Below are 15795 nucleotides of genomic sequence, written 5' to 3' on the forward strand. Positions count from 1 at the left end.
ACACCATCAGAGTAACCCAACACACTCACAGGGTTTGTACAATTGTGCAGTTTTGAATAACAGGCTCTTTTCTTTTACTTTGTAAACTGAAGGAGTTTTGATTGTGATTAGTAGATATTCATACTGATTAGTTTGTGTAATAGCCACAGCTTAACATGGCCACTGTCAAAAGCCTCAGTTTGTGGCTCTGATGATAATAATTTACTAACAATTTCCAAAGTACTCTGAGCTAAAAGAGCCTTCTTCAACAGAGGAATTCATGCAGCATAGCCTCTCAAACCTCAACCATTAAGTAACACACTCGCATTAAAATAAAAAGACAAAACCAAACAAAAAACTGAAACTGTTTTTGGATTGTACATCAGCAGAACATTTGAAAAGGAATGGTGTGTACCTAAATTCACACTTGGGCACATTTTGCATACAGTTCACTACATTCTAATATTAGGTATGCAAGACCAGTGTTAAACAGAGGTGAGACTTTACAGGATATTGCATTCACATGAGGTACAAAACAGACATTGCTCAGACTAGAAATAAATCAATCATAGTCAGTGCACTTCATCTTTACGATTTCAAATTGCCTTTAAATTAGCTTAAGCCATGCAGTCCACAAGGTATTTGAACTCTAGTGCATAAAGCCTTGGCAAAGGCATTTTGAATGATATTACCTCTCTTTATTATATGTACTAGTATGGATGAATGTTCTCCCAGAATACATGAAAGAGTTTTGAAAATTTCATCAGGCTAAAACTGATATTGGCAGCAGCAGAAATGGCTCACAATAGACAGACTTCACATTCTTCAGCAAAGATAAAAAAAAAAAGTCCATCTCTCACTCTAATCCTCTTTCAAGTCCTACAAGTACTGGTCTGGAGGTCCTGAGTGCATGAGAGGGGTTCACCAGTGTTAAGATTCTTCACAATCACAGTTGATGTGATTCTGTGAACACACCCTCCGTAAATCTGACCTTTCGCTGATACCAGAGTTCACCTCAAGAGAAATGGATGCAATAATCTAATCCTTCTCGTTTAATAGGGAGGACATTATGAAGACCAGTGGTAGCTGCTTTTCCAGAAACAGTCAGATTCTCTGTTGACTCTCCACCAGCAACCAAGTTCAAAGCAGATGCATCAAAGTGAAGCATCCTCTATATATGACGGTCCAAATAATACCATAGGAAAACGGCACTGTTTGGGGACTTCAGTGCTTTCATACCTTTACTGTTGAATTTAATAAGGATATCTTTGATTGGCTCAATTTAAATTATTAAAAACATGACAGTTGCTAAGCCTCAGCTGGGTTTATTTCAATAAGGGGAAGGCCATAGGACCATGAATGCTGGCATACAGTTGTGTTAAAAGAACTAATTAAGGTCACCTTTTGTTAATTGTATGATATAACTACATCTTTACATTAATCATTCATAATTAGGGGGAAAAATTTTATTTTAGGAATTTTAATGACAATGAAGAGGAAACAGCTATCACCTGTGTCATCTGGAGGATTTGTACTAGATAAAAGATGCAGGATGTTGGAATATAAACTTTTGCTCCCAGTAAACATTTTAGTCCTTGAAAATATGACTACAAGCTGGTCAAACAGAAGAAAGCCTCTAATTCTCCAGTCCTTCTTGTCCTTTCTTGTCCTCCAGCCAGTGGCAGATGAAGTCTGAAAAGCTGCTTTCAGTTTCAAAAAAATAACTTAATTTAAAATGCCAGAAACCATTATAAAAACTGAGTGTTTTTATTTCAACTGTATGCCATGTGGTTGGAGTTTCTCCCCTTAAAGTTATATTTGCATTCATAGACACATTTCATGCAAATGGTACAGAATTTTTTTTTCTTCTTAAAGAAACACACATTTATTTAATATGCTGATATTTTAAAAAGCTTATTTTCTTTATATATAGATAGCATATATAGTACATATATGTCAAATTTTTTCTATGCTTATCCAGGTCAGGCACCGTACACACACTGGGTACAGAGGCATGCCACACTTGCATTGCTTTTTGCATTCTACAGTTGGTTGGCTGGCAGGCATAATGTCATCCAGGCAGCACTGCAGTTGGTGAGTGTATTCTATGTCTGCACCAACTCTTATCACACACACACTCTCTCCCAAAGACCAAGTCTCCTGCATCACATCCAAGCACACACAATCATAAATCATGGGCAACCTGGCTCCAGCCTGTCCCGTCATCACAGAGGCAGCATCATGCTGCCCTGATGACATCAGAATAGGGGCAGGGCCTAACGACTGGTCTAACAAGCATCAAATGGAGTCATTAAAGCAGTGTGGCAAGGGTCCAGGGTACATGCAGAGATGGAAAGGAATGGATAGGACCTTTGACAGGATGGGTCAGATGAGGGGGTGCAGGGTTTATATGGAAGGTCTAGCCCAGGGTTGCAGACAGATTCATAAGTGGGATGGGGGGGGAGGAAAGCAAGGTGTGCGTGGGTGATGCTAACTTTGCGACATTAAATTTGTGTTCTTTTTTTCCCCCTTTTTTTTAACTTATGTGCTTTTTTTGTCATGTTTGTTTACTTTTTTTTACAAATAGTTTAATGGTACAACTTAGGCCCAGCGGAGTGGATGGCTGAATCTACTGCTGGTTGTTTGCAGGAGCATGGAAATGGAGGGAGAAACGCTGATATTCGCTACGTGAGTTTTTAGCTCTATACACAATATAAATACATGGGGTATGAGGGATACTAATGCCAATATATGGGTTCAAATAGCTATTTGCTATTTGTGCTCAGTCGTGTACTGTAGGTTTGCAAGTATTGCTAATAATCATGTCCTACCCAAGTTGTTCCCCAATAACCTGGATTAGTTATGTGATGAGTAGACTGCAGCTACTTAGTCATTATTGTAGTTTTGACAGTAAAATTTGCATATTCAAATGTGGCATCTTTCTTTAAAGTTATAAAATTTTTTACAAATGATTAGTTAAACTGAACATTACCTTAGAATTTATCTTTGTTCAATTAGTAAACAATTTATGAGTACACATAGAAAGTAGTAGTGTTAAGTTAATGCTTGACTCTTGTAGAGAGAAAGGTTCATCATTAGAGGCTTGGTCTAGTGCCACACCATAGCCTCATCAAATGCACACACTTACATACACATACAATGACATACTCTTTAACAATCACACACACATGCACACACACAAGCTCTGACTTGCAGCAATATCATTTCTTGGAATCTGACACTGCAGCGAGAAAGCTGCACCCTCCTGTCACCTCAACCAATCACAGACCCTCTCCTCAGCTCCAGAGAGAAAATAACTGAATAAATTATCATTAAAACATTTTTTCTTTTACTTGAAAAAAAAAAAGAGGGGGGGATGTAGTGTAATCATCAGTGAGGCGTGCACAGGGGAAGGTGTAAGAGGAAGATGCACTGTGTTGATTCATGTGCACTTAGGATGCAGGATGCACGGTGCATATTCCGGTTGCCATCCTGTCATCTTTCTCTCACTGTGGGGGCCAGCAACACACTCTCACTGTGCTTCAATATGGTGTCTTGACAGTGTGGGGAACAGCCAAACTCTTTGTTTTTGTGTAACCACATTTCTGTCCAAACTTACGCACAAAACGTAACACTGCATCACTGATTTAAGTGTGTGAACGCACACCCAACTTTTTTTTTTCTTTTTCCTCTCAAGCAAACCATATCTCCCACCCACAGCTCCTTCCACCCCACAATGCAGTAGAATGCAAATGTTTCACTGCGCTCTCCTGTGTCAAAACCCGTCAGCTGAATTCTGGTGTGGGGAAAACTGTAAGATTGTGAGAGGCGTAAAGAAAAGAGTTTGTGGGATTATTATAATAGAGGGAAGTTTTGATCTGAGTCACATGATCTTGAGGCCAAAGGGACTGGGGAGGATGCCTAGTTGGGGTGCCAGTGAGATTTTATTTATTTTTTCTTTTTCTCCCACAGTGGAGAGGGAGGGGGAAAGATACAAAAAAAAATAGATTAATAAAATAGAAGAAAAGAAATAAACTCTCATTCAAAATGTAAAAGTATAATACAAAAAATAACAACAAAAGTGAAATATTAATAAAAAAAAAACGTTAGTGACTTGATGAGATAGAAGTGTTACTCAAACATCTCTAATGACATGAAGTAAATAAAAGCTGTCAGAGGAGAGGATGCAGGCGGGGCTCTGAGGTGAACGAGGGTTATTGCTCTCTCTGCCCCTCTCTTCCTCCATCTCCCCTTCTCCATCTCTCTCTCTCCCCGTCACCTCTCACTCCTCACGAAGCTGCAGGCGGTAGCGGCTGTGGCGGATCTGGAAGAAGAGCCTCTCCAGCGGCGAGCGGCTCATGCCGGGTAGCCTGTAGTCCTCGCTCTGGCCCGTTCTGCGGAAGCCCAGCGACTCGTACAGCTTGTGGGCGGCCAACTTGACGGCCGTTGTGCCGAGGACCACGGCGGCGTAGTTGTTGCGCATGGCGTACTCCAGAACACGACGACCCAGCGCCTTGGCGATGCCTTTACCACGGTAGCGGGAGTCCACCGACATGCGTCGCAGCTCCACGGTGTTGTCCTCCTCGTGACCCTGCGCCGCGACAATGCCAACCACCCGTCCATCAAGCACTGCCACCCAGAAGCAAGACCCTGGCAGCAAAGAGAAAAAAGAGGTTGATAGAATCAGACCTGCTGAAAATGTTAAAGTTACAGCCAAATTGGTAAAGTCAGGCTTTTTCATACTGCAGGTCTTCATGCTCAATTGTTCACATTATGATTTAAATGCGACCTCCATCAGACACCAGCATGAACATGAAGTGACCCCCATTAGTGGTGGGTGGTCCAAATATTGATATTATTGACACCAGTGTGATAATATCAATATTTGAATTTAAGACCTGAAAACTGTCAGAAACTTAATAAATAAAGAGGATAGAGTGATTCTGGGTGGATTCGGCTCATCATCACACCAAAATCAGCTTCTCTCACTGAGATGATGCCAAATTCAGATTTTTAAAATAGCACCAGTAATAACTTTGTTTCTGGACACCCAATGGCAAAAATTGTGAACCCAAGAATAAGTATTGATTTTAAAAGTTTTAGGATCAGTATCGACAATACTCGCCCTTTATTTACTTAGTATTGGATCTATCCCAGATGTTGCAGTAGAAGAATACATGGTGTCACACATAGCATGTTGTGTTTATGGAAGTAGCATTTGATCGCCTCCTTCGACACAGAAATACAGTAGGTGTCACTGAGGTGATGAAATGCAATATGACCCCAGACTAAAACATCAGAACATCAGATATGTGCAAAGTTTAGGATGATATGAAATTGGCCCATACTACAGACTTATTACGAAGTAAGGAACTTATACAAAATTTTAGAAAAACCAACGCACTTTTAGTAATGTTATATTTTATCAGGTGAGATCAAATCATATGACGTATTTATTCTCTCATGATATTGATTTTTTTTTTTACCTCCACCAGTCATGTATTTGGTGGCGTTGGCTGGCCTGTCTGTTAGCAACATAACTCAAAAAGGTTATGGACAGATTTTTATTAAATTTTCAGGAAACCTCAGAAATTGAATAAGGAACAAGTGATTAGATTTTGACAGTAATTCGGATCTCCGCCTGGATCCAGGAATTTTTTAAAGGATTCTTTACTATGAGGAAATAAGGATAATTTTGCCATTAAAGCTTCTAACCTAAAAATATTGCCCACAATCATTGGCAAAAAAAAAAAAAAGGACTACAATGGTTTGCTGGAGGTGTGTGCTCTCTAAGTACATCCAGTTCATTAATATTATTATTATCATTTTAAATACCAGAGTATTGACCTCAAAAAGCAAATATTTATGATGCTCAAGTCAAGAGAAGCGAACAGCGTCCTGTGCTTACACTAACAGGACAATATTTTAATCATAGCTTAAATATCCTGTTGTTGAAACCAAAAAACGGAGACTAGAGGAGGAGCTGCGTGTAGTTAATGAATGAGCTGGACAGAGACCAGTGTCTGACAGGTGCCTAATGGTATTAGCCACTCAGCGAGACTCTGCTGATTAAAAGCTAGGGCATTACAGAGCAGTCACTTTGCCACTGTGGACTCGCAGTTAAGTGGAGCAAAGTAACTGAAACACAGATGTCAGACAAGAAAAAAATACGCATTTTATCCAAATCCCATTTGTCATGTTAAAACTACATGGAAAGAATGAGGATTTGGATATTCTTACAACAACTTATACACATTAGGATCTTCCTGAGTAAATCAGATGCTGGTAACAGACAAACACACTCGCATACAAACAGACAAACAAGGTTAAAACTGTCAGAAATGTCAGTAGACAATGCACCTCCACCAGACATATCAGCCCCTTCACTTCACTTTGATACTGAGCGATTATACTTCAGTTTTCATTTTCACCCTAGAATGCCTTTTTCAGAGATAAAAGCAAAGATTGGAGGCGAAAGGAGCATCCTTAACATACCGAACATTTTCAGTTTAACTTAAGTCAGTATTTATAATAGTTTAGTCTAAAATAGCAAGCAAGAATTGTTATGTTTCATCTCTTCAAATCATTCAACTGAATCTTAATCCATTCATTTTTTTTTCAAACCATCATACAGAGTTGACCCCGGATTAACTTCCTTTACTGATCATAATCTTTCAAAGAAAAAGACCCTCTGCTCCTCTAGTTTTAGTTGCATAACAATGTTCAAATAACCTCTAACGTCATGCGTTGGCAGTGGTTACATGGTTTTGTACCAAAATACCATCTGTTTGTTAAGGATAAATCAAATCTGACTGTTCCATGGGTGATAAAAGCTGACCTGTAAGCTCATGTCCTAATATGCCCTCTGTGACCTCTCTTTCATGCCTTCACACATAACCTCCTCTCTCATTATTTTCTGTTAAATCTTCCACTCATGCATGCTGAAACAGGTGGTGGTAGTGACATCATGTTTCTGCTGGAGTCCCCGCGTGTCAGCAGGGATTTGATGGCCCTGCAGGCTCGTTTTAAGCTGGTCCAGACGCTTCTGTCACTGAATCAAACAACTGTGATGCACACATGAAGGTAGCAGCAGCAGCAGGCAATCCCACATACTTGCTGCCCTCCAAGTGTGCAAACAGCGGTTCACTAATCTGTTGCGATTTGCATTTTGAAGCCTGAAGATTATCTAGTTTGCTTTTTCGCTGAAATGTTACACCATGAACACCCTGAATAAGTAAAATAGCACATAACAGAGTCATATTTTATGTCAATGTGAAAACTTTACATGAAGAAGTGTCTAATTAGAAACTTTGTGTCTGCACAGATCTGGATCAGATGACTGTGCACTTTACTGGGATCATGTTTTTCAATGCGATTAAACTGTTGTTTTTTTGTTTTGTTTTGTTTTTTTTACACTATTTGAGGACACCAAATGGTTTGGATGAGTATGTTGAGCTTTGATGGATAACTGTTTTAGAGATTGTACAACTTGGTTAAGTACCTTGCAGCATTCACAAATACCACAGGATGAGCTTTTATTACAGACATGACAAAGCTGCAGATGTCAACTCCTTTGGCACATTTCTGGCATTATTGTGTTTGTGTGTATGCAGTGTGTGCTTGGGGGGGGGGGGGGGGGGGGGGGGATCGCTTGCATGAAGCCCTCCTGACCATCTGTCTGGACTGAGCTTGTGCCAGGAGTGAGGGCAGCTCAGGAAGGCATGCACAGCAAGCTCTGCCCTGCTCATCAGAGTGTGGACATTACTTAACACTGTGTTTCAGAAAGATCCCATGGGACAATGAGGGGGGAGAGGGGGGCATTCAAATTTTACAACTCATTCTATAATTATAATAATATAATAATAATATACCTGTAGCACTTGTATGACCAGTAGCATTAAATTACTAGAAAGTCCTCTCAATACTTGCAGATCAACCAGGTCAGAGTTCATATTTAAACGGGTGTCATCAAGCATTTTAAACTGAAAGATTACATAGCTACTTATGGGTTGGTTGTAATCTCTGAATCTACTCTTTGTTCCCACTCTCCTGTTGAGAACTTTTTTAGAACAGAAAGGAGAAGCTGCTCCTTCTTTCTCAAGAGGACTGAGCATACAGAGTAAAAGGAAATCAGGGACATTTCTTTTGAGCAAGGCAGTGAGCTCCCTGTTGCTCCAGCTCAGCAGCTGCCCAAGCTCAGCGCAGCATTAATACTGTGCAACACTAGTGTTCTGGCTTGTGTGTAAATGGTATGAATGAGCTTACTCATTCAGAAAAAAAGGACTTAATGAAAGAGAAGAAAGAGGAGCAAAAAAAGAAGAAGTCATTTATTTGTCCTCTTTGAAAGAAGGAGTAAGCAAAGGAGGAGGAGGATGGCGGGGCATCTGTGTTAACAGTAATAGTTATGTCTCTGAAAGGAGCTATTATTACTGTTGGGGCATACAAATACAAAGGGTGGGGGGGAGGAAAGATGGAGAATACAGAGGGGGGAGGGAGAAGAAATCCAATCAAGTGAAGGTGAGCAAGAGAGGACGAGCGATGGAAATCAGTGCAAGCAAAAATCTGATTCCTGCATTTTAAATGCAACAGAAATCGTTTCTGCTTTGCAAGGATTGTTAAAATGTGTGGAAGTGGATGATCCTGTAAACTGAACCCATTTAAACACCCCCCTAAAAAAACCTACACAACCTGATGCACTTTCACACAGGAGCTCATACACAAGAATGGTTTCTATACAGTAACACGGTTATTCTCCTTTCCTTCAGATGAAACCTAGAGAGCTAATTCGGTTGATACGTGTTAAGTCTAGATGCTGCCTCACTCTGCTGTAGTTCACTTCTCCATAAGGCAGTTTGAGCACAGGATGCAAGAGGCTTGACTTTGTGTATTCTAATTATTTTATGTTTACATTTTTGTGTCATTGTTGCAGCAAACATTACGTTTATTTAAAACCACAGATTCACGTTTCAGCTCTGAAACGGTGCATAATCATCTGATCTTGTTGAGATTTCCAGCTGGTATTTATGTGACATTTATCAAACCATGATAAAGCGCTATAGTTATGTCGCTTGCTTTTATAAGTGATTTTTTCTCTCCTTGTTGACAAAAATCTGCTTATTTTACTCCATATTTAGTTGTTTTGTAGTAGCAAATTCTTTGTGTAATCATTTTCTAATTGTTTAATTGCTTTAAAAAATGAATAAGATAATGCTGTGTTGACAATATAATTCCTACTGTATATATTCTTAAGATGCTCTATAAAGTCTCCTTTGGTCTTCTGCTGCATGCACAACCTCCTTAATGCACTCACCAAAACACACCCTGCTCTTCGGGTCAGAGTGCATGCTGGGAGAATAGATTAGCCTGTCACACTGAACTCACACATCAGCAGTTTCTTCCTCTGCCACCAGCAAATGAGGGTGGGTGGAGGTGACTGTCAGGCACAGGACACACTGTCTACATGTACACACGCACGTATGCACATATAAATAATTCATTCATACCTAAGCGAAGATCCACACCATAAGCCTTTTTCACTACTCTGGCCATTATGCTTAAAACACCACATATAGAAGGTGGATCCACTGATGACAATGCACTCCTCCCAGTGTGTACACCTCTATGCCAATAGTTCTGAAAAACTCATTATGTTCACTTTGTTTGTTTATTTGCATGATGTAGCTGCGTGCCCAGTTTTACACTCATGTTACACTTTATTATGTCCATGCTATTGTGCACATGACTGCTGTTACAAACAACCTGAGCCCCATCTGCCACTTCATTCCACATCATGGTGGGCGTTTACACACAGCTGCAGAATCATCATGATACACTGCCAGATGCAGTCACTAAAGTAAGCTTTTTAAATTCTGAATTCACAGGTCAGTACAAGGAATCAGATTAGGGATAATATACCTACAACCTGTCCAATACTGACTAGGTTTTTCTCATGTAGAGCTCTGTCCACATAGAGACCATCTAATGGTGTCCTGAAGAGTCTGGTACCAGGAAGTTAACAGTGGGTCTTTTGGGCCCTGCAGTGAGGGATTAGGTCTTTGTGGATCTGTGCTTGTTCTCAAACCTTTATACATCTGGTTGTTGTGAAGGTGTTGTCAATGTAAATGTCAGGATTTAAGATTTTTCCAGCAGAACGTTGCATTTCTAGAAGATGAGCAATGCTACTCACTTTATCTTTCTGTGGTTTTAATGTTGTGGCTGACCTTTGCAAATTCATCTAACCTTCTTTTTTTTTGTAATTTTGCTCTTTAAAAGCTTTGATCAGGGTCTATTACCTTTCTTCCTGATGTCATTGCGTATCCCAAAACTTCACCTAAACATACAACTTCTGCCTGAAACTGACCCAAATTGCAGAACTTTAGAGGCTTCCTTTTATTCTTATCTTTAAATCAGACAAGTAATCTCTCCACTATCAATAAGAAGACTGTTTTTGTAATAACAAATCCCTGTTACTAGTCACTAGTAAGCCCAATTACTGAGAAAAGCTCAATGTAAAAATTAATGATGCTGCTGATGACACATCATCTAGTCTTTCCAGCAGTATTGATTTAAGTGGAATGTAAAACACAAGCTGAGGAGGCAGTAGTGAGACTACAATGTATTTTTAATCTCAGGCTCCACTTTCTCACAACACTGAACAGACCAGACACATACCTGCAGAGAACAGCTATAAAAGACACGCAAGTTCTCCAGTTTCTGGTTTTGTAATGTGTGAGGGCAGCAGTGGGAGATGGTGATGTGGTTGACATTATAACATGTACCGAAAGATTACCGATTATGTGAATCAAATATCAGAGAATCGGTATGTTTACTGAGATTAAGATTAGCAATACATGTTTACATAGTCACTTATATTGTAGCCTCTTTGTTATTATTAGTATTATCCATCCATCCATTATTTAAACTTGCTTATTCCAGTCCAGGGTTGCAGGGGAACTGCAATGTTGACTTTTTTTTGCCTACAGAGAACAAATGAGCTCATTTGTTGAAACTAGTAAACTGTATCTCTGTTCTGCCGTTGATAAATGAATTAAAGAAATGTGTATATTTTTTTTCATGAGCTTGGAGGAAACATTAGCTCCTTTGTGCCAGGATGGTGGGCCACTGCAGCGCCTCCTCTGCACCTTCAGCACAGATGAGATAAAGAGAGGAAGAGGAGCAGGATTTGTACAGGTGGGAGACAGAGAAAGAAAATGCAGTGTCTCAAATTGCAACAAGATGAAGGGATAGAAGAGGAGAGCACAGAAGGAAGTGTGCCTTATTAATCTGAGATGCTACAGCTGACAAGTTAGACATATCCCCAGGAGACCCCTTTGTGTCCGCTAACCAGCAAGCTCTTGATTTCTTTCCTTCTTACCCACACAAAACATCTTCCATTGCAGAACGCCCCTCCCTCATATGCTCCCATTTTTACTCACCACCTTCCTTCCCTTTACAGTTTTTCACTTTCTCTCTGTCTGTCTCCCTCATTCTGTCGTTCAGGGCTAAAATAAGCACAGCAGGTATCGGCGGAGGAAGCTGCTCTCACCCCTGAAACAGAGTGAGCCCTTGTTCACCCACACTCACATTTTATAGCTGACCCACGCTGATGGAATAAATCAGTTCTGCAACAGACTGGGAATGTGGTATGACTACTGTTAAAGTATAGTTAAAATTTTGCATCCTTTTCCTGATTTGGGCCTCAGGAGACTAAAAGATTTTTCTCATTTTTTTAAATGAGATGAACCTGTGAGACATGAAACCTGCTGACATTTAGCACAAATAAGTGCAGAAAGATGCTATTAGCAGTCATAATGACTAAGCTGGTGCTTGTTAGAGTGCCTTGGAAAGTGTTTTAATTCAAAGATGACTTAAATATTCCAGTTGCTGACCTTTATGCTTGCAAAAGAGCATCAAATACCCACAGTAAAAGTATAATTCTTATATTTCTACTGTAATTAACTTAACATAAACTTATCCAAAAATGTTAGTTTAGATGGTTTACAAGCTGTGTGGCTTTTTTACTTAGATCAGCATTATAAAATGTGCTGCCTGTTATTGCTACTCCTGCTAAGATTAGATTAAGCCTCTCAGATTTTTGTAAAACTACAGGGGTGAAAGCATCTTCGAAGTTTGGCTCTAAGCTGATAACTGTGCAGCTGGCCGAGTGGCAGTAGTTCTGTTCAGATAATCCATACCTGTGCTTTTAACTCTCATTGTATTTTTCTAAGGCTTTCTGTAAGAAAAAAAATGATTTAAAATGAATTGTCTTTTTGTTCTTGTAATTTCTTTGAGGAATCGCTGTGTAGTTTATGATCGATGCTGGATATGTATTGATTGGCACCAGTGATTTGTCCCTGCTGAGGAAGGACAGAAAGATGAAAGAACTGTGCCAGCAGCTGCTGCATTTAATGAAGTATAGCTTTCACATTGTCAAGCACTGATTGAACTATCAAATTTAAATAATAAGTCTTTAGAAGCTACGAGTTACATGTAGTCCTTTAGTAAATGCTTTGTAAGCTCGGCCTGACCAGGAATCCTTTTTTATTCTCCTCGCCTTTATTTTTCTTTTACAACCTCGCTGCCTGCATGCTTTATTTCACATCAAATGAAAGAGATGATAAAGTGAGTGATCACAGCAGACACTCAGTTCCCTTAACTGGCAAGAAATGTAATTGTGGGTGTACTACTACCAAGTTTACTCTCATAGTGTCCATTGCAGCAGTAACTTATCTCTTGTCTAATCATATTAAAAGACACCATTGCTCACATAAAATATGCTTCCATTGCCTTTAAGTTCCCTGCAATGTGCCAAATGTTTCATTCTGTATATAACAACACACTCCTACATTCTGTGCCATCCAAACAGTCCAGCCCACTGTAACAAATAACAGTGACGTCAGCTGTGCCTCTCCATCAAAACTACACATTGGTTCCCAGGTGTTCATTCTCACGGGCCCATTCAGTTTGCAGGGTTGTAATCATTAGCATTGTCCAGGAGCAGTGGTGCCTGACCCCCTCTAAACCATCACAGCCCTGCAGCAATAATGGGAATGCTAAATTGCAATTGTGTGTGCTGTGGATTATCAAGCCACGGGGGCGCAATGTCAGAGAGAAATGGACAAAAGGGGGGGCAATTGACCGGCTTAACTAACACCTGCTTTTTGTGTTAGCCACGTGTTTTGGGTTAACAGGGGATAAATGTGTCCAAGAAGTTACCAGGCAGGAAAATGTGTCTGGAATTTGTGGGTTTCAGTCGCCTAAGTCCAGGGTTAGACACCCTGAGGAGTTTGAGATGACACCAGAAGGTAGATTGATTTTTCCAATTAGAAACTTTGATGGAGGAAATGAGCCTTGCTGATACCGAGTGTACTGCAGAAAGTGTATCAGCAGTCTCTTCTCTGCAATCAATAGCCCTGTGATGCCCTCCAACCCCACCCCCAGTGGCCAAGTGGAGCTCAAAGAGGAAGCCAGTGGGGGAAGGAATGGAGAAACAGATAGGGAGGAGGGGTGGGAATGAAGGAGAAGGGAAGCAGAGAGAAGACCTGCATATTTAATGATTTTCCTCAGCTCTGCCCGAAGATCCTCAAGACCAAACCAAGTTTTTAATGTATGTGTCAGTCAAACTGGCTTCCATTTGCCTCTTATCTTCTCGGCTGCAGCAAAAAGTGGCTAACTTTTTAAACTGGCAACCATTGTATCTCATCTGTAACAATCTTTTTGATTTATTTTTGGAATATGATGGTGGAGCATTGCCTTCTGACAAATCACACATGTATGTATGTGAGAGCAGTGAGGTTTCTCCTCCTTCTTACCTGTGGGTTTCATGTAATAAGCCTCTATATCAGCCATGTCCGTGTGCAGAGCACAGTCCAGATAAGTGTGGATAACTTTCCTGCTGTAGTAGTAGCGCGCACCCATGAGAATCAGGGGTGCACAGCAGGTCAGCGTGACAGATTTGGTCATGAAAAAGCACATTACTATGGAGAAATGGAAGAAAAGTAAACGAAACCTGTCAGAAGAGAGAATCACATGTTTGATTTTTGGCAGAATTTGACCCAACAAAGACAGAGAAGAACAACAACATAGACAATATGATAATAAGAGCATCACACTTGCACAGAAGTCTAAATACAATAAATTATTACTTAGATCAAGAGAAATTAGGGTTATTTTTTTAACACAAACCCATTTTCGCCAGACTGTGAAGTAAGGCACAAGATTATAGCTGCAGGGGCACAAACATTAACACTGCAGAGTGATTTTTTTCTTTCTTTTTAAATGAGTGCATGTGAGTCTTGCTTTAATTATGCCATCAGGGCAGTTCATATTGGCGTTATTAGTCAGATGTGACGCTGGAGGGCGCAAAGGGAAACAGAAACAAGCAGGATGCAGCACAAGCATGTTGAGTGCCATGCAAGTTATACTCTGTAACTTAGCGCAGGAGGAAATACTATGAAAAAATCGCTGCAATGTAGAGAAAAAAAAACACTTTTCGTTGAAATAGACCAAGAAGTGTACGATTGGCGCAGTTGCTGCTGTGCCGAGACCGTGGGGAAGTGCGTGTGCACAAAGCGGGGATTTTAATCTGCGTGGTGGGAGTGCGCAGAGGAGTGATTTTTTTTCTTTTTTTCTTTTTTTTTTTTTTTTGTACGTGCGCGCACCCTGTAGGCCAATCTTCAAATTCATCCACTCATTCATTCGCGGCACCGGCATGTCATCACATCATCAGCAGGCCCGCCAGTTATACACATGCACCATGCGCCTGCCATGCCTTTTGTTGTTTGGTGAGCAACGTGCCGGCGGAAAGGGAGCCGCGTTGGCATTGCCCGGAGCTGCAACAGAGTTCAGCTAAACTGATCGTCTTCTACACGGTCTGATATGTTAGATTTTTATGGAAAAAAGTTAATAAATCACTTCAGGATGCAGACACCAAAACAAAGCGCAGTAGAGACATGTCTTCCAGTGAAAGCTTCGTGGGGAAAAAAAAGAAAAAAACTAGGCTACATACATAATTAATGTTACATCATAATGAAGTTTCCGTTACATTAAAAAGTGGGTCTATTAAAGGTATTCTGCTACATGATGGAAGGTAATGAGCGTACTTACCTGTCAGAAGAGCATATAAAAATTGGGTCTTGGGCTGCTGTTTGATCCCCCTAAACGCCGTGTTGGGTATCCGCTCCATGATACCCTCGTAAAAGATGCGCCGCACCTCCTCTTGATCCTCGCGCTCAAACTCGCGGATAAAAACCGCATTATTTCTCACATCCTTCGCCTCAGCTGGGTTAAGAGCCACGCTAGAGGCTGGAGAGCTCCACATCATCGACTCTTTTTTGGTCCCAGGTATAGCATCGTGTTCATCCGCAACAATTTTAGTCTCGCAAACCATTTTGGGAGACGAACAATGCATGCAACTGGCCGCAAAAACTACAACTACAGTTCGGAAAGGGTAAAAATAGAAAGAAAGAAATGATTTGGGGGGAGAATGAGTGAAAATGAATGGTGCGTAAGATTTTCTTAAAAAACGGCGAAACGATGATGAGGGGGGATAAGACGAAAGGGGAATGTTCTGCTGCAACCCTGAGTTTCTGACGACCAAGACTTGCCGGTGTGATTCAAGCAGTATTTATAAGCGAGCAGGGCGGGTAGCTTGGGTTCAGGGGGTTGGGGAGGTCCTCCCGCCGCACAGATTGGATGCTGACGAAGGGAGGAAGGGACAGAGAGAGCTCTGAACAGGCTTATGTGTGCCGGCGAAGTGTGTATTTTGAGAAAGTGGGCCCATGAGGAGGGGTGTGATGGTGAGAGTGCGTAGTGTTT

General features: G+C 40.7%; 1 protein-coding gene across 1 annotated transcript; it reads right to left on the bottom strand.

Moving 5' to 3' along the window:
* Nucleotides 1–4032: 4032 nt before the first annotated feature.
* nat8l (N-acetyltransferase 8-like) lies at nucleotides 4033–15579 on the bottom strand. The gene is made up of 3 exons (XM_041986101.1): nucleotides 15085–15579; nucleotides 13791–13955; nucleotides 4033–4629 (listed from the first exon to the last, which is right to left on the bottom strand). Exons 1-3 carry the CDS (start codon nucleotides 15386–15388, stop codon nucleotides 4262–4264), a joined length of 837 nt encoding a protein of 278 aa, XP_041842035.1. The 5' UTR covers nucleotides 15389–15579; the 3' UTR covers nucleotides 4033–4261.
* Between the last annotated feature and the right edge of the window lie 216 nt (nucleotides 15580–15795).

This window comes from Melanotaenia boesemani, chromosome 5 (assembly GCF_017639745.1).
Source record: "Melanotaenia boesemani isolate fMelBoe1 chromosome 5, fMelBoe1.pri, whole genome shotgun sequence".
Classification (NCBI taxonomy): Eukaryota; Metazoa; Chordata; class Actinopteri; order Atheriniformes; family Melanotaeniidae; genus Melanotaenia; species Melanotaenia boesemani.

What these genes read in the sequence shown, in the direction of transcription:
- nat8l (XM_041986101.1), bottom strand. Translation starts at nt 15,388, where the DNA reads ATGCATTGTTCGTCTCCCAAAATGGTTTGCGAGACTAAAATTGTTGCG. An exon ending in TTTATATGCTCTTCTGACAG is followed by an intron (nt 13,956 to 15,084) that starts GTAAGTACGCTC and finishes ATTTCTCCATAG; the next exon opens with TAATGTGCTTTTTCATGACC. An exon ending in TTATTACATGAAACCCACAG is followed by an intron (nt 4,630 to 13,790) that starts GTAAGAAGGAGG and finishes CTTTGCTGCCAG; the next exon opens with GGTCTTGCTTCTGGGTGGCA.